Source organism: Haematobia irritans, chromosome 4, assembly GCF_050003625.1.
Source record: "Haematobia irritans isolate KBUSLIRL chromosome 4, ASM5000362v1, whole genome shotgun sequence".
Taxonomy (NCBI): Eukaryota; Metazoa; Arthropoda; class Insecta; order Diptera; family Muscidae; genus Haematobia; species Haematobia irritans.
Genome location: NC_134400.1, coordinates 11,374,647 through 11,401,653, shown reverse-complemented (window position 1 = coordinate 11,401,653; position 27,007 = coordinate 11,374,647). Strand labels below are relative to the sequence as shown.

At 29.8% G+C, this 27,007-nt stretch overlaps 1 protein-coding gene across 1 annotated transcript; it reads right to left on the bottom strand.

The window, feature by feature from the left end:
* Window positions 1–10,723: 10,723 nt before the first annotated feature.
* On the bottom strand, window positions 10,724–11,317 carry LOC142235299 (uncharacterized). Its single transcript, XM_075306550.1, has 2 exons — window positions 10,943–11,317; window positions 10,724–10,876 (listed from the first exon to the last, which is right to left on the bottom strand). Exons 1-2 carry the CDS (start codon window positions 11,315–11,317, stop codon window positions 10,724–10,726), a joined length of 528 nt encoding a protein of 175 aa, XP_075162665.1.
* Window positions 11,318–27,007: the final 15,690 nt, after the last annotated feature.

Genomic DNA, 27,007 nt, shown 5'->3' with positions numbered 1-27,007 from the left:
TGTCAAAATTTTATTTCTATAGAAAAATTTGTCTCTATAGAAAATGTTGTCAAAATGTTATTTTTATAGAAAATTTTTTCAAAATTTTATTTCTATAGAAAATTTTGTCAACATTTTATTTCTATAGAAACTTTTAGCAAAATTTTGTTGCCGTAGAAGATTTTGTCAAAATTTTATTTCTATAGAAAATATTCTGAAAATTTAATTTCTTTAGAAAATTTTGTCAAAATTTTTGTTCTATAGAAAATTTTGTCTAAATTTTATTTCTATAGAAACTTTTGTGAAAATCTCATTCCTATAGATAATTTTCTCAAATTTTATTTCTTTAGCAAATTTTTGCAAACTTTTATTTCTATAGAAAATTTTTGCAAAATTTTTTCAACATATTATTTGTATAGAATACTTTGTCAAAATTTTATTTCTATAAAAAATTTTGTCAAAATTTTATTTCTATAGAAAAATTTGTCTCTATAGAAAATATTGTCAAAATGTTATTTTTATAGAAAAGTTTGTCAACATTTTATTTCTATAGAAAATTTTGTCAACATTTTATTTGTATAGAAAATTTTTGCAAAATTTTGTTTCCATATAAAATTTTGTTAAAATTTTATTTCTATAGAAAATATTCTCAAAACTTTATTTTTTTTAGAAAATTTTTAGCAAAATTTATTATTTTTAGCAAAATTTATTTATTTATTACCATAGAAAATTTTGTCAAAATTTTATTTCTATAGAAATTTTTGTCAGAATTTTATTTCCATAGAAAATTTTGTCTTTATAGAAAATTTTGTCAAAATTTTATTTCTATAGAAAATTTTGTCAAAATTTTATTTCTATAGTAAATTTTGTCAAAATTTTATTTCTAGAGAAAATTTTGTCAAAATTTTATTTCTAGAGAAAAATTTGTACAAATTGTATTTCTATCGAAATTTTTGTCAGAATTTTATTTCCATAGAAAATTTTGTCAAAATTTTATTTCTATAGAAATTTTTGTCAGAATTTTATTTCCATAGAAAATTTTGTCAAAATTTTGTCTCTACAGAAAATTGTGTCAACATTTTATTTCTATAGAAAATTTTGCCAAATTTTATTTCTATAGAAAATTTTGACAAATTTTGATTTCTATAAGAAATTTTATCATAATTTTATTTCTATGGAAACTTTTGTCAAAAATTTATTTCTATAGACAATGTTTTCAAAATGTTATTTTTGCTGAGCACGATGACAAATTATGCTGTCCGACGAACAGCAGTAGGCCACAAGGGATCTATCTCGTTAACCTCTGCATATATTTTTCAATTGCATTACCTTTTAATAATATTACTATTAGGCATTTGTAAAATGAAATTTCTTAATAAAAGTGGTCATTAAATAAATGTCCACATTTAATACCCACATAATACGATATGACCAAACAGATCTGTGAATGCACTGGCAATCAGGGTTCAAAGGACATCATTATCAGTTTTCCACAGAAATGTTAGTGGATGCAATGTATTTAAATGTACCCATTTAATTACAATTGCAATGACAATCTCCAGTGGAAAATACAATATCTCGTCCCCAACATATTCCCATATGGAACCTCAATGTTGCGAGGAGTTTCAGACCATAGGGAGACACCAACAAACATGGCAATAACAAGTGAATATAAAAAGCCTTCACCAAACGCTTGACCGTAATGATTATATATGTGATGTAAGCATATACACTAAAAAAAAATCAGTATGTCTTGATTGTAGTATATGTATTCTCTAACCATGCAAAAATTGGCTCTTATCGGCCCATAATTACATATTGCCACCATACAAACTTATCGCAGATTTTGCTCCTTGAGCCTCCTGGAGCAGGAAATTTGTACCTGTCAGTATATACTCTCAAGTAAATATGCAAAAATTGGTCCATAAACCGACCTCCATGTTTGATTTCTGACCCTAAAACTTAATTTTTTCTTAAAGCACCCGCTAGTGTTACTGAAAATCATTACCAAAATCTTCACATAAGGATTTTGGTATTGTGTATATTTTTGATCCAAAAACAATATTTTTTGAGTGTACCTTCCATTGCTATCTGTGAACATTTTCATCACCACACCCAAGAGGCGGTTCCTCGAGGTCATTTGCAGTTTGTTTCGATTTTTATACCACACTCCAGATAATTTTGGCTGTCATGCAGGTCCAGAGACTGCAAATGGGTAGGGTGTTGTTGCGTAGTCGCTGCTTTTATGGGCACATTCATCCTACATCCTCCATTGTGATAATTTTACGCTCAATTATTATTAAATATTTAATACGTTCATATTGACCATGGGCAGGGTAGACCTCAGTGGGCTTGAAAATGTAGCAAAATGTGGCGAAAATGTATTACTGGAGATAATTTCATCTACGGAGTGTGTTTAGATGAATGCAGGAAATATTGTAAATGTGGATCATAATAAAATTCTAAATAAAACTTTTATAATTTCTAGATAAAAAAAATGCGAAAACTAATGTACAAATATTTTACAATAAATCTACCAAATTTGAAAAAAATATTTTCAAGTTTTTGATCAAAATTTTCTAGAAGTATACTTGTATAGAAAATTGTATCAAAATTTTATTTCTATAGAAAAATTTGTCAAAATTATATTTATATAGAAAAATTTGTCAAAATTATATTTCTATTGAAAATTTTGTGAATATTTGATTTCTATACAAAAATTTTGTGAAAATTTTATTTCTATAGAAAATTTTGTCAAAATTTCATTTTTATAAAGGGTGATTCTTTTGAGGTTAGGATTTTCATGCATTAGTATTTGACAGATCACGTGGGATTTCAGACATGGTGTCAAAGAGAAAGATGCTCAGTATGCTTTGACATTTCATCATGAATAGACTTACTAACGAGCAACGCTTGCAAATCATTGAATTTTATTACCAAAATCAGTGGCAGAAAATCCGCTTTTTTATCGACAAATTTTGTTCAGCGATGAGGCTCATTTCTGGTTGAATGGCTACGTAAATAAGCAAAATTGCCGCATTTGGAGTGAAGAGCAACCAGAAGCCGTTCAAGAACTGCCCATGCATCCCGAAAAATGCACTGTTTGGTGTGGTTTGTACGCTGGTGGAATCATTGGACCGTATTTTTTCAAAGATGCTGTTGGACGCAACGTTACGGTGAATGGCGATCGCTATCGTTCGATGCTAACAAACTTTTTGTTGCCAAAAATGGAAGAACTGAACTTGGTTGACATGTGGTTTCAACAGGATGGCGCTACATGCCACACAGCTCGCGATTCTATGGCCATTTTGAGGGAAAACTTCGGAGAACAATTCATCTCAAGAAATGGACCAGTAAGTTGGCCACCAAGATCATGCGATTTGACGCCTTTAGACTATTTTTTGTGGGGCTACGTCAAGTCTAAAGTCTACAGAAATAAGCCAGCAACTATTCCAGCTTTGGAAGACAACATTTCCGAAGAAATTCGGGCTATTCCGGCCGAAATGCTCGAAAAAGTTGCCCAAAATTGGACTTTCCGAATGGACCACCTAAGACGCAGCCGCGGTCAACATTTAAATGAAATTATCTTCAAAAAGTAAATGTCATGGACCAATCTAACGTTTCAAATAAAGAACCGATGAGATTTTGCAAATTTTATGCGTTTTTTTTAAAAAAAAAAGTTATCAAGCTCTTAACAAATCACCCTTTAGAAGATTTTGTCAAAATTTTATTTCTGTAGAAAATTTTATCAAAAATTAATTTCTATAGAAAATTTGGCAAAATTTCATTTCTATAGAAAAATTTGTCAACATTTTATTTCTAAAGACAATTTAATCAAAATGTTATTTATATAGAGGATTTTGTTAAAATTTTATTTCAATAGAAAGTTTTCTCAAAAATTTATTTCTATAGAAAATTTTGTCAAAATTTTATTTCTATAGAAAATTTTGTCAAAATTTTATTTCTATAGAAAGTTTTGTCAAAGTTTTATTTCTATAGAAAATTTTGTCAAAGTTTTATTTCTATAGAAAATTTTGTCAAAGTTTTATTTCTATAGAAAATTTTGTCAAAATTTTATTTCGATTGAAAATTTTGTCAAAATTTTATTTCTATTGAAAATTTTGTCAAAATTTTATTTCTATTGAAAATTTTGTCAAAATTTTATTTCTATTTATTTATTTTTTATTTTTATTGTATATTTTAATAACCAGCACAACAAGAATTAATTCTTATAATTACAGTACAGGCATTTAGTGTCCAACAATAACATCCTTATATTATTAATTTAAAATTATTAAATTAAAATAAAATAAATTGAACATAAAAAAAAACAGAAATGAACTTAACTACAACAATTGTTTGTTTGAGTAAAAACGAAAATAAAAATGACAAAGTGTATAAATAAATTAAAAAAAAAAATTAAAATAGAAATTAAAGTAATAAATTAAATGAGTGAAAAAGTAATGAATGAATTAATATATTGAACATTTTGTCAAAATTTTATTTCTATAGAAAATTTTGTCAAAATTTTATTTCTTTAGAAAATTTTGTCATAGTTTTACTTCTATAGAAACTTTTTTCAAAATTTTATTTCTATAGAAAATTTTTTTCAAATTTTTATTTCTATAGAAAATTTTCTCAAAATTTTATTTCTATTGAAAATTTTCTCAAAATTTTTTTCTATAGAAAATGTTCTCAAAATTTTATTTCTATTGAAAATTTTGTCAAAATTTTATTTCAATATAAAATTTTATTTCTATAGAAAATTTTGTCAAAATTTTATTTCTATGCAAAATTTTATTTCTATAGAAAATTTTGTCAAAATTTTATTTCTATGCAAAATTTTATTTCTATAGAAAATTTTGTCAAAATTTTATTCTTTAGAAAATTTTGTCAAAATTTTATTTATGTAGAACATTTTGTCAAATTTTATTTCTATAGAAAATTTTGTCAAAGTTTTATTTCTATAGAAAATTTTGTCAAAGTTTTACTTCTATAGAAACTTTTTCAAAATTTTATTTCTATTGAAAATTTTGTCAAAATTTAATTTCTATAGAAAATTTTGTCAAAATTTTATTTTTATTGAAATAAAGTTTTGTCAAAATTTTATTTCTAGAGAAAATTTTGTCGAAGTTTTACTTCTATAGAAACTTTTTCAAAATTTTATTTCTATAGAAAATTTTCTCAAATTTTTATTTCTATAGAAAATTTTCTCAAAATTTTATTTCTATTGAAAATTTTCTCAAGATTTTATTTCTATAGAAAAATTTTTCAAAAATATTATTTCTATTGAAAAATTTCTCAAAATTTTATTTCTATAGAAAATGTTCTCAAAATTTTATTTCTATTGAAAATTTTGTCAAAATTTTATTTCTATAGAAAATTTTGTCAACATTTTATTTCTATAGAAAATTTGTCAAAATGTTATTTCTATAGAAAATTTTGTCAAAAATTTATTTTTATTGAAATAAAATTTTGTCAAAATTTAATTTCTAGAGAAAATTTTGTCAAAGTTTTACTTCTCTAGAAACTTTTTTCAAAATTTTATTTCTATAGAAAATTTTGTCAAAATTGTATTTCTATAGAAAATTTTGTCAAAATTTTATTTCTATAGAAAATTTTGTCAACATTTTATTTCTATACAAAATTGTATACCTCTGTTTACCTAATACAGACTTCCTGGCATCATCTGGTATCTGAGGTTGACCTCTTTTAAAATGTTTAAATATGGACCTCTCTGACTTTCATTGGTTATTCCAATTCAATTTTTCGATTGACCGTAATTTATATACCGTCATGTCCAATATTAAATTTTATGACCTTAACCGCGGAAAAACACACACACAAAAAAGCAACCCCCTCACTCCATGGATTAATGGAAATTGGCGTGTAATGTTGGAAATTTTATGAGAGTGTCGGCCAAAAATGTTGTCCCTCGCTTCAGATCTATGTGTGGAGTTTTGTGATAGCTCCAATATACACCGTATGTGTGAATACTCTTGGATCACCGCACACACACTTACGAATGCACGCACCACAGCTGATGGTCACAGCTATCGCAACGATGGCATACATGGCTATTGCCCTAATGAGATTGCAATTATTTTGTAATAAATTTTTATTATTTCAGATTTAAAAGTTCATGTTTTAACGATAAATTGAGATTTTTTTCCACTAATGGCTGGGGCTATGGTGCTCTGATTATGTTTGCAATATAGATAGCTTCCGTTTTTTTTTATTTTGTCCCGAGGAGCAGTGGTCTCAAAAGGAATGATACCATTGGAATTGGTATGACCTTAGCTATAGTCCAGGATAATAGGCGAGAAGTTTCATTAAACTTTTCATCAGGGTTGCGAAAGTGAGCAAAATTCTATCTATACTTACTATAGAAAATAGCTACTTATGCGGAATATCCTAAGTTTGAGAATTGAAAAGTAGTTTTTTTTTCACTATGTGAAAAATCTACATTCGGTGGTTTACAAAAATTGTTGAAAAAAAAACGTTTTTCACTAAAAAAAATTGAAAAAATAAATTTTCCACTTTCAAAAGAACCTAATACAATTGCCTTTAATATTTTTAATTTGCTTTTAAGGCAAATTTGTTAGCGTCAATAGAAAACTTGTCTTCAGAAAAGAAAACTCTTCTTATAGGGTGTGAGTGTGTAAGATTAATTCAAAAAAGTTGAATTTTTGATTTAATTTTTTGTTAATTCTAAGATCTTGATTTTGACAAAATTTTCTATAGAAATAAAATTTTGACAAAATTTTCTATAGAAATAAAATTTTGACAAAATTTTCTATAGAAATAAAATTTTGACAAAATTTCTATAGAAATAAAATTTTGACAAAATTTTCTATAGAAATAACATTTTCACAAAATTTTCTATAGAAATAAAATTTTGACAAAATTTTCTATAGAAATAAAAATTTGACAAAATTTTCTATAGAAATAAAATTTTGACAAAATTTTCTATAGAAATGAAATTTTGACAAAATTTTCTATAGAAATGAAATTTTGACAAAATTTTCTATAGAAACCAAATTTTGACCTTTTCCAAATTATGTCTGATGAAATGTGCAAACATTTTTCCATCTCTCTACTTTTATTTAAATACCAATATTTTACAGTGTAATGTGGTACAATGTTGGTTGGAAGGTTGGAAGGGATTGCAATGATGCATTTTTAATTGTAGTTGACAAAGGTTACAATTAATTCATTTAAAATACCGGACATGCATTCGTTAATCGAACAGAATTAATTTAATTAATATTATATGTTAATAATTGCAAATTGTGATGGGTTCACCCCCACACCGCATTGGAAGCTCTATTCATCACCATTATCATCATGGTAATGAAGAGCAGATGTAGCATTTGGATAAAGTTGACATGAGCAGCTCATCAAAAACAATTGAAATGACATTTTGATTAAAATTTATTGTAATACTTATGGGGCACGAGCCGTAAAGTCTATATAGAGCTTTACGATGTGAATAATAAAGAATTCAATAGATTACTATAATCTCTGTAAATGAATGATGTGTTAAACATTTTAAAAATTCCATTTTAAGGTAGCAATTTAAATATGATTACCATATATTCGCAGAGTGTTCAAAGTATTTCGTCGAAAATTTGATTTTTTGGAGGTGGTCACGAGTTAAGGTTCTTTTGGCTCTAGGACGCATATTAAAGGAGTTGTGGCCAAAATAAATTTCTCATATAGAAATTTGGATTTTTTGAGGATTTTCGTCGAAATTTGAATTTTCTGGGGGTGGCCACGAATTAAGGTCCCTTTGGTCATTCCAAAAAAGATTTTCATATAATTTTTTTTTTCATTGAAATTTTAAGTTTTTGGGGGAGGCCATGAATTAAAGTCCTTTTGGCTCTAGAACGTATATTTGAGGAGTTATGGCCAAAATAAGTTTTTCATATAAAAATTTGATTTTTTCAGAATTTTAATTTTTTGGGGGTCGTCACGATTTAAAGTCCTTTTGGCTCTAGAATGTATATTTGAGGAGTTATGGTCAAAATAAGTTTTTTATATTTAAAAATTTATTTTTATGGACAATAAACCGCAAGAAATATATCAACAGAATTTAAAGAAAATACAAAACAAACTGCAACAATACACGGATTAAATTGTTCTATTATAAAAGAATTTGTTTTAATAGGTGGCACAATATGAAGAAAAGGTGGCACAAAACTGAATAAGGGTACGAAACTAACATCGATTAAAAGCACGTAACAATTTGGCTTAACATTGTATATCTCACTCACAATAAATTATTGAATACAAAAGTAATCGAATATCTGTTAAGTAGAAAATATGCGACAAAAATCTAAATAAACATTTCACAAAATTTTCTCTAGAAATAAACTTTTGACAAAATTTTCTACAAAAATAAATTTAAAAAAAAAATCTATAGAAATGAACTTTTGACAAAATTTTCTCTAGAAATAAAATTTTGACAAATATTTCTCTAGAAATAAAATTTTGACAAAATGTTCTATAGAAATAAAATTTTAACAAAATTTTCTATAGAAATAAAATTTTGACGAAATTTTCTATAGAAATAAAATTTTGAAAAAAATTTCTATAGAAATAAAATTTTCTATAAAAAAATAAAATTTTGACAAAATTTTCTATAGAAATAAACATTCGACAAATTTTTCTATAAAAATAAAATTAAAAAAAAATTCTATAGAAATAAAATTTTGGCAAAATTTTCTATAGAAATAAACATTTTCTATATAAAAATAAAATTTTGACAAAATTTTCTATAAAAAAATAAAATTTCGACAAAACTTTCTATAGAAATAAAATTTTGACAAAATTTTCCATAGAAATAAAATTTTTACAAAATTTTCTATAGAAATACAATTTTGACAAAATTTGCTACGTTAATAACATTTTGACAAACTTTTCTATAGAAATAAAATTTAAAAAAAAAAATTCTATAGAAATAAAATTTTGACAAAATTTTCTATAGAAATAAAATTTTGACAAAATTTACTACAGAAATAAAATTTTAACAAAATTTTCTATAGAAATAAAATTTTGACAAATTTTTCTATAGAAATAAAATTTTTACAAAATTGCTGTAGAAATAAAATTTTGACAAAATTTCGTATAGAAATAAAATTTTCTATAGAAATAAACATTTGACAAAATTTTCTGTAAAAATAAAATTTTGAAAAATTTTGTATAGAAATACAATTTTGACAAATTTTTCTATAGAAATTAAATTTTGACAAAATATTCTATAGAAATAAAATTTTGACAAAATTTTCTATAGGAATAAAATTTTAACAAAATTTTCTATAGAAATCAAATGTTGACGAAATTTTCTATAGAAATAAAATTTTGACAAATTTTTCTATAGAAATAAAATTTTGACAACATTTTCTATAGAAATGAAATTTTGACAAATTTTTCTATAGAAATTAAATTTTGACAAAATTTTCTCTAGAAATAAAATTTTGACAAATTTTTCTATAGAAATAAAATTTTTACAAAATTGTTGTAGAAATAAAATTTTGACAAAATTTTGTATAGAAATAAAATTTTCTATAGAAATAAACATTTGACAAAATTTTCTGTAAAAATAAAATTTTGAAAAAATTTTCTATAGAAATAAAACTTTGACAAAAGTTTCTATAGAAATAAACTTTTAACAAAATTTTCTATAGAAATAAAATTTTGACAAAATTTTCTATAGAAATAAAACTTTGACAAAAGTTTCTATAGAAATAAACTTTTAACAAAATTTTCTATAGAAATAAAATTTTGACAAAATTTTCTATAGAAATAAAACTTTGACAAAAGTTTCTATAGAAATAAACTTTTAACAAAATTTTCTATAGAAATAAAATTTTGACAAAATTTTCTATAGAAATAAAACTTTGACAAAAGTTTCTATAGAAATAAATTTTTTACAAAATTGCTGTAGAAATAAAATTTTCTATAGAAATAAACATTTGACAAAAGTTTCTATAGAAAAAAACTTTTAACAAAATTTTCTATAGAAATAAAATTTAGACAAAATTTTCTATAGAAATAAAATTTTGACAAAATTTTCTATAGAAATATAATTTTGGCAAAATTTTCTATAGAAATAAAATTTTGACAAAATTTCCTATAGAAATAAAATTTCTATATAAAATTTTGTCAAAATATAATTTTGACAAAATTTTCTATAGAATAAGCTTTTAACAAAATTTTCTGTAGAAATAAACTTTTAACAAAATTTTCTATAGAAATAAAATTTTGACAAAATTTTCTATAGAAATAAAATTTTAACAAAGTTTTCTATAGAAATAAAATTTTGACAAAATTTTCTATAGAAAAAAAATTGTGACAAAATTTTCTAAAGAAATAAAATTTAGACAAAATTTTCTATAGAAATAAACTTTTAACAAAATTTTCTATAGAAATAAACTTTTAACAAAATTTTCTATAGAAATAAACTTTTAACAAAATTTTCTATAGAAATAAACTTTTAACAAAATTTTCTATAGAAATGAAATTTTCTATAAAAATAAAATTTTGACAAAGTTTTTTATAGAAATAAAATTTTGACATGACATTCTATAGTGGAGTTATTACCTTTACGTAGAAGGGGCAATACACCGCAAGAAAAAGGGACAAAACTATAATCGAATAAAAACAGGTAACAAATTATTTCCAATTGCTTTATTTCATCTCAACATTAAAACATTAAAGTTAGCTTTAAAAAATAAATTTCTTATTTTATAGCCAAAAATAATGTTAGATTTCCAATGGAATCCTTTGTGGATCCTAACCGAAAATAGGAATTCATTAAAATCCTGTATTGAGAAGGTGGAAAAAATTGGGGGATTTTGAAGCTATTCGCATCCAAATGCCATGAATAATTTCCCTTTAATTTTATAAAAAAAAATATTAATGAAATGATTTTAATATGACTTTATTTAATCTCTTTTACCTTAGTTATGGGACACTTCCTAGGCATATTGCCTTGTTGAAGAAATGTGTCCGACAAATCCGATATTATTTTATTATCAGTTGTTGCAAAAACTTTGCATAAATTCAAATCATATTTCAATAATGTTCGATATGATTTGGCATTGCGATGTTTTAAGGCAATATCAACCATAGACCATTGATCACGTTTATAATCTTGGGCAACAGTGATGATGAGATCAAGCTTTCCATCTTGACTTATGTCAAAGCGATTATCTGCCAAATACTTGGGATTATAGGAAACTTTTGTGGACAAAAAATGTAGAGATTTTCCATAGATTTGACAAACCGAGAGCAAAAGAAATAGCACAAATTTTACTTCAAATACAATAAACATTTTGATTCTAAATGAATTGTATAAATGCAGAGTTTAGGAAGTTTTTTGACTACCAATCGATTTCTGTCCATAGTTTTAATTGGTCAATTGAAATAAATTATTTAACCAATACAGACCAATACTAACACTAAAATAAATATTGTTTCGTTTTTAATTATTCAAAAAAATGTGGAAAATAATGACCACTTAATTTCATTCACAAATATTTCGGTTATATAAGCTCTTAATGCATTTTTTTGAGTGCAATTATTTTTTTCCAGAATGACAGAACATTTTAATGTGAAAACATTTTATTCTATTATACCATACCTAAACTGCCTCTACTCAGTGTTACGGTCGTGCAACTTTTGTTGCAAATATTCAAAACTTTTGTGGAACATTTTTGTTGTGGCACGGAATGTCATACTTTTTAAATTTTTGTGCCACCTTTTTGCAGGATTGTGCAATCTTTTAATTAGTTTCTTTTCTAGTATTTATTTATTGTTCTTTATCTGTCCATAATTATATATGGCCGCTATATAAACCGATTCCTAAATTTGACATTTTGACACTAATGGAGGAGTACAAAAATATAAAAGCAACCAACAAACAAGTATATAAGACCGTAAGTTCGGCCAGGCCGAATCTTATGTACCCTCCACCATGGATTGCGTAGAAACTTCTACGAAAGACTGTCATCCACAATCGAATTACTTGGGTTGTGGTATGTTAAAACTTCTTAACATCGTTTTCTAAATTGTGAGTTAGTCCATACGCAAGTCTACAAATAATTACGAATCGATATGGACTTTTACACGGTACGTAGAGGGCCAGAATTGAAATATGGGGGTCGCTTATATGGGGGCTATATACAATTATGAACTTGATATGGACCAATTTTTGTGTGATTGGGCATCGATTTATATATAACTATAGACCGATACGGAACTAGTTAGGCATGGTTGTTAACGGCCATATACTAGCACAAAGTACCGGATGAAATTTGCTCCTCCAAGAGGTTCCAAAACCAAATTTGGGGATCGGTTTATATGGGGGCTATATATAATTATGGACCGATTTCGACCAATTTTTGCATGGGTGTTTGAGGCCATATATTAACACCACGTACCAAATTTCAACTGAATCAGATGAATTTTGGTCTTCCAAGAGGCTCCGGGGGTCAAATCTCGTGATCGGCTTATATGGGGGCTATATATAAGTATGGACCGATATGGACCAATTTTTGCACGCTTGTTAGAGACCATATACCAAATTTCAGCCGGATCGGATGCAATTTGCTTCTCTTCGCAAGCCAAATCTGGGGATCGGTTTATATGGGGGCTATATATAATTATTGACCGATGTGAACCAATTTTTGCATAGTTGTTAGAGACAATATACTTACACCATGTACCAAATTTCAGCAGGAGCGGATGAAATTTGCTTCTCTTATAGGCTCCGCAAGCCAAATTTGGGGATCGGTTTATATGGGGGCTATATAGAATTATGAACTGATGTGGACCAATTTGTGCATGGTTATTAGAGACCATATACTAACACCATGTACCAAGTTTCAGCCGAATCGGATCAAATTTGCTTCTTTTAGTGGATCCGAAAGCCAAATTTGGTGGTCCGTTTATATGAGGGCTATACCTAAAAGTGAACCGATATGGCCCATTTGCAATAGCATCGGACCTACATCAATGACAACTACTTTTGTCAAGTTTCAAGTCGATAGCTTGTTTCGTTCGGATGTTAGCGTGATTTAAACAAACGGACGGACGGACGGACATGCTCAGATCGACTCAGAATTTCACCACGACCCAGAATATATATACTTTATGGGGTCTTAGAGCAATATTTCGATATGTTACGAACGGAATGACAAAGTTAATAAACCCCCCCTCCTATGGTGTAGGGTATAAAAACAAAAGCCTAAAAGTAGGCACGGATGGGATGTAGACGAATAACATATGACAATTGTAAAACATCCTACGTATTTATTTCAATAGATTTTTTTTTAATTTTATTTTAATAGAACATTTTGTCAAAATTTTATTTCTATAGAAAATTTTGTTAAAATTTTATTTCTATAGAAAATTTTGCCAACATTTTATTTCTATAGAAAACATATTTGACATTTTGAGACTAATGGAGGAGTACAAAAATACACCTAAAAGTGAACCGATATGGCCCATTTGCAATAGCATCGGACCTACATCAATGACAACTATTTGTGCCAAGTTTCAAGTCGATAGCTTGTTTCGTTCGGAAGTTAGCGTGATTTCAACAAACGGACGGACGGACGGACGGACGGACATGCTCAGATCGACTCAGAATTTCACCACGACCCAGAATATATATACTTTATGGGGTCTTAGAGCAATATTTCGATATTTACGAACGGAATGACAAATAAAAACAAAAGCCTAAAATTAGGCAAGGATGGGATGTAGACGAATAACATATGACAATTGTAAAACATCCTACGTATTTATTTCAATAGATTTTTATACCCTCCATCATAGGATGGGGGTATATTAACTTTGTCATTCCGTTTGTAACACATCGAAATATTGCTCTAAGACCCCATAAAGTATATATATTCTGGGTCGTGGTGAAATACTGAGTCGATCTAAGCATGTCCGTCCGTCCGTCCGTCCGTCCGTCCGTCCGTCCGTCTGTTGAAATCACGCTAACTTCCGAACGAAACAAGCTATCGACTTGAAACTTGGCACAAGTAGTTGTTATCGATGTAGGTCGGATGGTATTGAAAATGGGCCATATCGGTCCACTTTTACGTATAGCCCCCATATAAAGGGACCCTCAGATTTGGCTTGTGGAGCCTCTAACAGAAGCATATTTCATCCGATCCGGCTGAAATTTGGTATATGGTGTTGGTATATGGTCTCTAACAGCCATGCAAAAATTGGTCCACATCGGTCCATAATTATATATAGCCCCCATATAAACCGATCCCCAGATTTGGCTTGCGGAGCCTAAAAGAGAAGCAAATTTCATCCGATCCGGCTGAAATTTGGTATATGGTGTTGGTATATGGTCTCTAAAAACCATGCAAAAACTGGTTCACATCGGTCCATAATTATATATAGTCCCCATATAAACCGATCCCCAAATTTGGCTTGCGGAGCCTCAAAGAGAAGAAAATTTCATCCGATCCGGCTGAAATTTGGTACATGGTGTTGGTATATGGTCTCTACTAATCATGCAAAAATTGGTCCACATCGATCCATAATTATATATAGCCCCCATATAAACCGATCCCCAGATTTGGCTTGCGGAGCCTCAAAGAGAAGCAAATTTCATCCGATCCGGCTGAAATTTGGTACATGATATTGGTATATGGTCTCTAACAATCATGCACAAATTGGTCCACATCGGTCCATAATTATATATAGACCCCATATAAACCGATCTCCAGATTTGACCTCCGGGGCCTCAAAGAGAAGCAAATTGCATCCGATCCGGCTGAAATTTGGTACATGGTATTGGTATATGGTCTCTAACAACCGTGCAAAAATTGGTCCACATCGGTCCATAATTATATATAGCGCCCATATAAACCGATCCCCAGATTTGGGTTACGGAGCCTCAAAGAGAAGCAAATTTCATCCGATCCGCCTGAAATTTGGTACATGATATTGGTATATGGTCTCTAACAACCATGCAAAAATTGGTCCACATCGGTTCATAATTATATATATAGCCCCGTATAAACCGATCCCCAGATTTGGCTTGCGAAGTCTCCAAGAGAAGCAAATTTCATCCAATCCGGTTGTAATTTGGAACATGGTGTTAGTATATGATCTTTAACAACCGTGCCAGAATTGGTCCATATCGGTCCATAATTATATATAGCCTGCATATAAAACGTTCTCCAGATTTGACCTCCGGAGCCTCTTGGAGGAGCAAAATTCATCCGATCCGGTTCAAATTAGGAACGTGGTGTTAGTATATGGTCGCTAACAACCATACCATAATTGGTCCAATCACGCAAAAATTGGTCCATATCGGTTCATAATCATGGTTGCCACTAAAGCCAAAAATAATCTACCAAAATTTTATTTCTATAGAAAATTTTGTCAAAATTTTATTTCTATAGAAAATTTTGTTCAAATTTTATTCGGTTCATAATCATGGTGTCCACTCGAGCCAAAAATAATCTACCAAGATTTTATTTCTATAGAAAATTTTGTCAAAAGTTTATTTCTATAGAAAATTTTGTTAAAATTTTATTTCTGTAGAAATTTTTGTCAAAATTTTCTTTCTATAGAAAATTGTGTCAAAATTTTTATTTCTATAGAAAATTTTGTGAAAATTTTATTTCTATAGAAAATTTTTTTAAAATTTTATTTCTGTAGAAAATTTTGTCAAAATTTTATATTTACTTTGTCAAACTGAATTATATACGTATTGGATCGATCTTTTTTGATTTAATATATACCACGTATGGACTTACATACAATTTAGAAGATGGTGTTAGGAGGTTTTAAGATACCTTGCCATCGGCAAGCGTTACCGTAACTTAAGTAATTCGATTGTGGAGGGCAGTGTTTAGAAGAAGTTTCTACGCAATCCATGATGGAGGGTACATAAGCTTCGGCCTGGCCGAACTTACGGCCGTATATACTTGTTTTAATTTTATTTTAATAGAACATTTTGTCAAAATTGTATTTCTATAGAAAATTTTGTTAAAATTTTATTTCTATAGAACATTATGCCAACATTTTATTTCTATAGAAAACATATTTGACATTTTGAGACTAATGGAGGAGTACAAAAATATAACTGTTTTTAGCAGGCTTTTTTCTATATGTGTAGGAGTTTAAAACGTGATTCAACGCTACATTCTCTTCAATAAAATTTTTAATTTTTTTCCTTTTCGTAAAAGTAAATGTGGACATTTTACCATGCATGGTGATGCCAAAGATGCATTTAAAGTAGATGTGCATAGGATGCCATCGAATGTGATTAAATATTTGAATAGATCCTATATGAAATTCAAAAGGATATAAATGCTTCAAAGCTTTCGTAAGAAATGGCGATATATCTTTATAAATATGAGTCCAGCAGACTTAATCGGATATGGAAGAATGATCGACGATATGGAAGAATAGTAAAGGACATGAATAGTAGTATGGGACTGCAAAAAGTATAACATTTGGTGGTACAAAAATGTCATGTCATGAAAACGGTGGTAAATTGCCCACAAAAGTACCACAGCGTTAAGACTTAAATATGGTATGCAAAGATCTTTATCAGTTAGCTTTAATAGCACACCAGGTAATGCTATTTCAAATTTCAATGTGTTCATCGAGGCGAGCATCACTGATGCGTATCTGTAAACAGCATACCAGTTATAATCCGTTATCTAAATTCCATCAGATATCGGCACTGTAAGCTTCCACATTCAATCATAGGAATTCGTTCAATCATACCTTCCATATATGAGGCAAAATAGTTGTGACAAAATTATTTTTGGTTATTTTTTTCATAGGTCTACTTCCCGGCCATATTGCTATGAATACCGAATAGCTATTGACGATGTGGTATTTGAACATAGAGTTTCTACATTCATTCGTTGATGATTTATTTGAAATTTTGTCACGTAATTCTTGGCACTCTAGAATGCACACACAGACGCATTTGTTATGTCATTTTATTTTCTTACTTTCGTTCGAACAAAACAAGAAAAGCCTAAAAGTAGGCAAGCATGGGATATAGACAAGAAACATGAGAAAATTTTAAAACCTCCTACGTACAAATGGATGTACAGCAGAGATGAAAATTCTATTTCTATAGAAAATTTTGCCAAAATTTTATTTCTATAGAAAATTTTGCCAAAATTTTATTTCTATAGAAATTTTGCCAAATTCTAATTTCTATAGAAAATTTTGCCAAAATTTTATTTCTATAGAAAGTTTTGTCAAAATTTTATTTCTATAGAAATTTTTTTCAAAATTTTATTTCTATAGAAAATTTTGCCAAAATTTTATTTCTATAGAAAATTTTGTCAAATTCTTATTTCTATAGAAAATTTTGTCAAAATTTTATTTCTACAGAAAATTTTGCCAAAATTTTATTTCTATAGAAAATTTTGCCAAATTCTAATTTCTATAGAAAATTTTGCCAAATTCTTATTTCTATAGAAAATGTTGACAAAATTTTATTTCTATAGAAAATGTTGACAAAATTTTATTTCTATTGATAATTTTGTCAAAATTTAATTTGTATAGAAAATTTTGCCAAAATTTTATTTCTATACAAAATTTTTACCAAATTCTATTGCTATAGAAAATTTTGCTAAAATTTTTATTTCTATAGAAAATTTTGCCAAATTCTAATGTCTATAGAAAATTTTGCCAAATTCTTATTTCTATAGAAAATTTTGCCATAATTGTATTTCTATACAAAATTTTGTCAAAATTTTATTTCTATACAAAATTTTTCCCAAATTTTATTGCTATAGAAAATTTTGCTAAAATTTTATTTCTATAGAAAATTTTGCCAAATTCTAATTTCTATAGAAAATTTTGCCAAATTCTTATTTCTATAGAAAATTTTGTCAAAATTTTATTTCTATAGAAAATTTTGTCAAAATTTTATTTCTATAAAATTTTTTGTAAAAATTTTATTTCTATAGAAAATTTTGTCAAAATTTAATTCCTATAGAAAATTTTGTCAAAATTTTATTTCTATAGAAAATTTTGTCAAAATTTTATTTCTATAGAAAATTTTTCCCAAATTTTATTGCTATAGAAAATTTTGCCAAAATTTTATTTCTATAGAAAATTTTGCCAAATTTGTATTGCAATAGAAAATGTTGTCAAAATTTTATTTCTATAGATAATTTTGTCAAATTTTTATTTCAATAGAAAATTTTGTCAAAATTTTATTTCTATAGAAAACTTTGCCAAGATTTTTTTCCATTAACAATTTTTGTCAAAATTTTATTTCTATAAAAAATTTTATCAAAATTTTATTTCTATAAAAAATTTTATCAAAATTTTATTTCTATAGAAAATTTTGTCAAAATTTAATTTCCAATATTTCGGTTGACTTCGTCAAAGCCGTTTTCAAGGATTTGTTCTGGTGTGCACAGCTTCACACTCTGTTTTACACTGAAGCTGTGCACACCAGAACAATTCCTTGAAAACGGTTTTGACGAAGTCAACCGAAATATTGGAAATAAAAATAAAAGAAAAACATCATATCTATGTTTTTTAATCGACCTATAGCCGAAACTATGAAAAATAATTCTTAAAGATAAATAAAAAGGTCAACGATAATCATCCAGAAAAAAAATTTAATTTGTATAGAAAATTTGTCAAAATTTTATTTCTTTCGAAAATTTTTTCTATAGAAAATTTTGCCAAATTTTTATTTCTATAGAAAATTTCAACATTTTATTTCTATAGAAACTTTTATCAAAATTTTATTTCTATAGAAAATTTTGTCAACATTTTATTTCTATAGATATTTTGCTAAAATTTTATTTCATATTTGTTGTTTTGATGCCAACTTAAAACTCTTTATTGTGATAATTGTTTGATAGTTTTGGTACAAGTAAAGGAATGTGGTAATTCCGAAACGGCTTTGCCCAAATAAATTTTACAAATATACTTTTCTTCTGTTGGTTAAGCTACTCTTGTAAGTTAGGCAACGCAATAGCTTTAAGCTGAGATCAAAACAACAAATATGATTGAACATACCAACAAAAAACAAGTATATACGGCCGTAAGTTCGGCCAGGCCGAAGCTTATGTACCCTCCACCATGGATTGCGTAGAAACTTCTACTGAAGACTGTCATCCACAATCGAATTACTTGGGTTGCGGTAACACTTGCCGATGGCAAGGTATCTTAAAACTTCCTAACACCGTCTTCTAAATTACAAGGTAGTCCATACGTAGTATATATTAAACTAAAAAGGGGCGATTAAATACGTATATAATTAAGTTTAAAGTTTCTATAGAAATACAATTTTGACAACATTTTCTATAGAAGTAAAATTTGGAAAAAATTTCTATAGAAATAAAATTTGGAAAAAATTTTCTATAGAAATAAACTTTTGACAAAATTTTCTATAGAAATAAAATGTTGACAAACTTTTCTATAGAAACAAAGTCTTGACAAAATTTTCTATAGAAATAAAATTTTTAAAAATTTTCTATAGAAATAATCTTGTGACGAAATTTTCTATAGAAATAAAATTTTGACGAAATTTTCTATAGAAATAACATTTGACAATGTTTTCCATAAAAATAAAATTTTGGTAGATTATTTTTGGTTCGAGTGGCAACCATGAATATGAACCGATATGAACCAATTTTTGTGTGATTGGCGATCGGATATATATAAATATAGACCGATATGGGGCAATTTTGGCATGGATATTAACGGCCTTATACTAACACCACGTTGCAAATTTCAACTGGATCGGATGAATTTTGCTCCTCCAAGAGGCTCCGGAGATCAAATCTGGGGAACGGTTTATATGGGGGCTATATATAATTATGGACCGATATGGACCAATTCTAGCGTGTTTGTTAGAGACGACATTCTAACACCATGTTTCAAATTTCAACCGGATCGGATGAATTTTGCTCCTCCAAGAGGCTCCGGAGGACAAATCTTGGAATCGATTTATATGAGGGCTATATATAATTATGGACCGATATGGACCAATTTTTGCATGGTCATTAGAGAACATATACCAACACCATGTACCAAATTTCAGCCGGATCGGATGAAAGCTTCGTTTTTTAGAGGCTCCGCAAGCCAAATCGGGGGATCGGTTTATATGGGGGCTATATATAATTATGGACATATGTGCACCAATTTTTGAATGGTCAGTAGAGAACATATACCAATACCAAATTCAAATTTCAGCCGGATCGGATGAAATTTGCTTCTCTTAGAGCGATCGCCAGCCAAATTTGGGGGTCCGTTTATATGGGGGCTATATATAATTATGAACCGATGTGGACCAATTTTTGCATGTTTGTTAGAGACCATATACTAACACCATGTACCAAATTTCAGCCGGATCTGATGAAATTTGCTTCTCTTAGAGCAATCGCAAGCCAAATTTTGGGGTCCGTTTATATGGGGGCTATACGTAAAAGTGGACCGATATGGCCCATTTGCAATACCATCCGACATACATCAATAACAACTACTTGTGCCAAGTTTCAGGTCGATAGCTTGTTTCCTTCGGATGTTAGCGTGATTACAACAGACGGACGGACATGATCAGATCGACTCAAAATTTCACCACGACCCAGAATATATATACTCTATGGGGTCTTAGGGCAATATTTCGATGTGTTACAAACGGAATGACAAAGTTAATATACCCCCATCCTATGGTGGAGGGTATAAAAAAATAATTCTACAGAAAATTTTGCCAAAATTTTTTGGCTTGAAATCAATACCAAAATCCTTAAGGGAAGGTCAACGACTTTGGATCCAAGTAAACTTTTTTTTGATTGCATGTATCAAATTTCAACCAGATCGGCTGATATTACGCCAGTACAACAAAAATAGTACTTTTCGACAAATTCAAGAAAATTGATTAGACACAGTTATTTTTTCCACTTGTCAAAAAATGCCCTGGTTCGAAAAAATTGGACTTCAAAATTTCAAAACTGTATTTAGTGGCACACTAAATACAAAATGGGAAAAATTTTAAAATGTAATCAAATTCTGAAGTATTTTGTGGAAAATGTAAATTTCTTAGCTCCCCAGCAATAAAACAAAAAAAAAAAAAAAAAACAATTGGAAGTTGTTCTAAAGGCATAATTTTGTAAGCCCTTCCAAAAATGACCTCCCAAAATTGTTCTTTGTTTTAACTACACAGGAAGTTTTTTTAATTCCATTGTTTATAACTCGGTGTTTATTTTTTCAATGAGTAACTTCAACTTTTTTTGCCCCAAATATGTTAAAACAGAGTAAGAATTAATAAAATTATGCGTATTATTAAAATCTTGTCGAAAATTTAAATTCAATGTGGAAAAATTTTTGAAAATATTTGAGGTCAAACGTTTAAGACAAGCCTTATAATGCACTAAAAATTATAAAAAAATATAAAAATTATTTTTGCAAAATATTACAAAGATTTTTTAAATCACATCCAAAACACTGAATTCGAATCACACCGTAAGAAGTGATGTAAATTCAATGCTACGGCTTTAGAAATGGTGGACATCCGTCTTGTGACAAGCTCATGTTAAATTGATCCAAAAACAAAAAAAACATTTTCACTATTTTTTTGGCGACGCTTTTTATACCCTGCGCCACACTGTGGAACAGGGTATTATAAGTTAGTGCATATGTTTGTAACACCCAGAAGGAGACGAGATAGACACATGGTGTCTTTGGCAATAATGCTCAGGGTGGGTCCCTGCGTCGATATAACCATGTCCGTCTGTCCGTCCGTCTGTCTGTGAACACATTTTTGTGATCAAAGTCTAGGTCGCAATTTAAGTCCAATCGCCTTCAAATTAAGCACATGTTCCTAATTGGGTCAGAATAGAACCCTATTGATTTTGGACGAAATCGGTTCAAATTTAGATATAGCTCCCATATATATCTTTCGCCAGATATGGACTAATATGGTCCTAAAAGCCAGAGTTTTGGCGCAATTTGTTTGAAATTTTGCACTCGGAGTACAATTAGTAGTGCAGTTAAGTGTGCAAAATTTGATTGAAATCGGTTCAGATTTAGATATAGCTCCCATATATATCTTTCGCCCGATATGGACTAATATGGTTCTAATAGCCAGAGTTTTGGCCCAATTTGGTTGGAATTTTGCACTCGGAGTACAATTAGTAGTGCAGTTAAGTGTGCAAAATTTGATTGAAATCGGTTCAGATTTAGATATAGCTCCCATATATATCTTTCGCCCGATATGGACTAATATGGTTCTAATAGCCAGAGTTTTGGCCCAATTTGGTTGGAATTTTGCACAGGGAGTAGATTTAGCTTTGTAGCTATGCGTGCCAAATTTGATTGAAATCGGTTCAGATTTATATATAGCTTCTATATATAGCTTTCGCCCGATTTACACTCATATGACCACAGAGGCCAATTTTTTATTCCGATTTAGTTGAAATTTTGCACAGGGAGTAGAATTAGCATTGTAGCTATGCGTGCCCAATTTGGTTGAAATCGGTTCAGATTTAGATATAGCTCCCATATATATGTTTTTCTGATTTCGACAAAAATGGTCAAAATACCAACATTTTCCTTGTAAAATCGCCACTGCTTAGTCGAAAAGTTGTAAAAATTACTCTAATTTTCCTAAACTTCTAGTACATATATATCGAGCGATAAATCTTAAATGAACTGCTTTAGCCGACTTAAATTTTGAGTCTATAGATGCTATGCGTGCCCAATTTGGTTGAAATCGGTTCAGATTTAGATATAGCTCCCATATATATGTTTTTCTGATTTCGACAAAAATGGTCAAAATACCAACATTTTCCTTGTAAAATCGCCACTGCTTAGTCGAAAAGTTGTAAAAATTACTCTAATTTTCCTAAACTTCTAGTACATATATATCGAGCGATAAATCTTAAATGAACTGCTTTAGCCGACTTAAATTTTGAGTCTATAGATTTTGTAGAAGTCTATCAAATTCTGTCCAGATCGAGTGATATTTAAATGTATGTATTTGGGACAAACCTTTATATATAGCACCCAACACATTTGACGGATGTGATATGGTATCGGAAATTTAGATCTACAAAGTGGTGCAGGGTATAATATAGTCGGCCCCGCTCGACTTTAGACTTTCCTTACTTGTTTTCTGCTGGGTTATAATACACAAAAAACGTAAACCCAACCGGAAGGAAAATGTAGGACAATTTTGGAAAACTAAAAAAAAAGTGGAAACTAACTAAAACCACAAAACCCCATTACAGTATTTGTCATAAAATTTAAAAAATTTAAAGAATTCTGAATTATTTTGTAGAATGTATTATTGTGCTGCATTTGTGTATAATTTGTCATTTCTAAGTTTTTAGTTAATTTAATTATCGTATGGAAATTTTTTTTTAAATCAAGGAAACATATTAATTTCCATGAACTAAAAAAGAGTTAATGTTGTCTTAATGTCCTATAGGGTTCATTTTTTTCAGTGCATTCCATCCTATGGTGAAGAGTATTAAAAGGGTACCAAAAAATGAACATAAGTATTAACTCTATCAACCCTGTTACATACTCGTATTGCTAAACAACATAACTAGCATATAGGACATTTTGAAAATCTCTCTCATCGTTGGTAATTGCCATATAAAATAATTGACCAATTAATTTAACTCCTACATTGGGTTAGTTTTACACTACCCTTAATGCACCTGTTCCACAAAACATGCTAGCAATCAGGGCCATTTTGAAGTGCTTAAAACCCACATTTATTCATTTACACGACAAAAACGAGTAAAACATGCATCTAACAAAAAAAATATATAAAATAAAAAATAATTAATCTAAATAAATTTGTTTTTGACCAAAGCCTAGCCAATACGAAAATCACGTTGAAACCACAAAACATTTTCGAAACGACACTGCAATCCGGACATGGAAATTAAATGGATTCCTATGACACAGTCAAAAACAACTGGCAGGAGGATAGGTTATGTGGCAGCCCGATGTATCAGGCTCACTTAGACTATTCAGTCCATTGTGATATGGCAGGAGGATAACCGGCAGTCATGCAACGAGGACAACCACAACGGAGACCCGCTAGACCTTTTGCCAAACATATTGTTCACTGATAAATCGCCTATAAAATATTCAAATGAAATGTACTCCACAAACCAGCTATCCACTGCAACTACAACTACACCACTATTCAAAATGGTATCTGGAAATAACTATTTAATAAAATAAATTAATTGCTGTAAAAATTACAATTAAAAATAAAAAATAAAAACAAGTATATACGGCCGTAAGTTCGGCCAGGCCGAAGCTTATGTATCCTCCACCATGGATTGCGTAGAAACTTCTTCTAAACACTGCCATCCACGATCGAATTGCTTGAGTTGCGGTAACGCTTGCCGATGGCAAGGTATCTTAAAACCTCCTAACACCGTCTTCTAAATTGTAAGTTAGTCCATACGTGGTATATATTGAATCAAAAAATACCGATTAAATACGTATATAATTCAGTTTGACAAAGTTTTCTATAGAAATAAAATTTTGATAAAAAATTTTATAGAAATAAAATTTTAACAAAATTTTCAATAGAAATAAAATTTTAACATAATTTCTATAGAAATAAAATTTTGACAAAATTTTCTATAGAAATAAAGTTTTGACAAAATTTGCTATAGAAATGAAATTTTAACAAAATATTCTATAGAATTAAAAATTTTGACAAAATTTTCTATAGAAAGAAAATTTTGACAAAAATTTCTACAGAAATAAAATTTTGACAAAATTTTCTAGGGAAATAAAATTTTGACAAAAGTTTCTATAGAAATAAAATTTTGGTAGATTATTTTTGGCTCGAGTGGCAACCATGATTTTGAACCGATATGGACCAATTTTTGTGTGATTGGAGATCGGCTATATACAACTATAGACCGATATGGACTAATTTTGGTATGGTTGTTAGCGGCCATATACTAACACCACGTTCCACATTTGAACCAGATCGGATGAATTTTGCTCTTCCAGGAGGCTCCGGAGGTCAAATCTGGAAAAGGTTTATATGGGGGCTATATATAATTATGGACCGATATGGACCAATTCTGGCACAGTTGTTAGAGACCATATACTAACACCATGTTGGAAATTACAACCGGATTGGGTGAAATTTGCTTCTCTTGGAGACTTCGCAAGCCAAATCTGGGGATCGGCTTATATGGGGGCTATATATAATTATGAACCGATGTGGACCAATTTTTGCATGGTTATTAGAGACCATATAACAATACCAAGTACCAAATTTCAGCCGGATCGGATGCAATTTGCTTTTCTTTGGGGCTTCGCAAGCCAAATCTGGAGATCGGTTTATATGGGGTCCATATATAATTATGGACCGATGTGGACCAATTTTTGCATGGTTATTAGAGACCATATACCAACATCATGTACCAAATTTCAGCCGGATCGGATGAAATTTGCTTCGTTTAGAGCAATCGCAAGCCAAATTTGGGGGTCCGTTTATATGGGGGCTATAGGTAAAAGTTGACCGATATGGCCCAATTTTTGCATGGTTGTTAGAGACCATATACTAACACCATGTACCAAATTTCAGCCGGATCGGATGCAATTTGCTTCTCTTAGAGCAATCGCAAGCCAAATTTGGGGGTCCGTTTATATGGGGCTATACGTTAAAGTGGACCGATATGGACCAATTTTTGCATGGTTGTTAGAGACCATATACAAACACCATGTACCAAATTTCAGCCGGATCGGATGCAATTTGCTTCTCTTAGAGCAATCGCAAGCCAAATTTGGGGGTCCGTTTATATGGGGCTATACGTTAAAGTGGACCGATATGGACCAATTTTTGCATGGTTGTTAGAGTCCATATACTAACACCATGTACTAAATTTCAGCCGGATCGGATGAAATTTGCTTCTTTTAGAGCAATCGCAAGCCAAATTTGGGGGTCCGTTTATATGGGGGCTATAGGTAAAAGTTGACCGATATGGACCAATTTTTGCATGGTTGTTAGAGACCATATACTAACACCATGTACCAAATTTCAGCCGGATCGGATGAAATTTGCTTCTCTTAGAGCAATCGCAAGCCAAATTTGGGGGTCCGTTTATATGGGGGCTATACGTAAAAGTGGACCGATATGGCCCATTTGCAATACCATCCGACCTACATCAATAACAACTACTTGTGCCAAGTTTCAAGTCGATAGCTTGTTTCGTTCGGAAGTAAGCGTGATTTCAACAGACGGACGGACGGACGGACGGACATGCTCAGATCGACTCAGAATTTCACCACGACCCAGAATATATATACTTTATGGGGTCTTAGAGCAATATTTCGATGTGTTACAAACGGAATGTCAAAGTTAATATACCCCCATCCTATGGTGGAGAGTATAAAAAAACTAACGACACATATACTCCTATAATAAGCCAACGACATCGGTGGACTATCCCGGATATAAGGCTAAAACCCTCTCTCTCTCTCTGGCTCCGTCTCTCTCTTTCTCTGAAAACGCCATAACAATGTGGCTGTGTTGACCAATCATACCCACCACACACACCATTTCGTATAATATTCACTGTGTGCTGTGAGTATGGACCTAAAGTGTGTGCGCGCGCGTTCGCTCGTTCGTTTGTCGTTAGCCCTATCGTTAATCCTTTTTTCCGGCATGCAACGGCGATGAGGACAACCGACCATCAAGTTGAAAACGGAAACAGGGCAATTAATTTAACACATACGGTTTCATTGTATTTGCGGTTAAGGCCATTTAAAAGTACAGCACACATATTTTGGTAAGAGCTTAAATGGAGCAAGCCCAGGCCTTACACATAAGGTAAGGCGAAAGGCATGGATTGGATTTCACTCTACAACCCACCAGGATAATGGGAAGAGATGGCTAACCTTTTTCGAAGTTAGGGATGTTACGAGAAAAAATTTTCAAATTTTACTATTTTAGATGGAGTGGAGACTATACCTTAGCCGATTTATGAAGAATTTACACTGAAAAAAA

What these genes read in the sequence shown, in the direction of transcription:
- LOC142235299 (XM_075306550.1), bottom strand. Translation starts at nt 11,317, where the DNA reads ATGTTTATTGTATTTGAAGTAAAATTTGTGCTATTTCTTTTGCTCTCG. An exon ending in GGAAGTGTCCCATAACTAAG is followed by an intron (nt 10,877 to 10,942) that starts GTAAAAGAGATT and finishes ATAAAATTAAAG; the next exon opens with GGAAATTATTCATGGCATTT.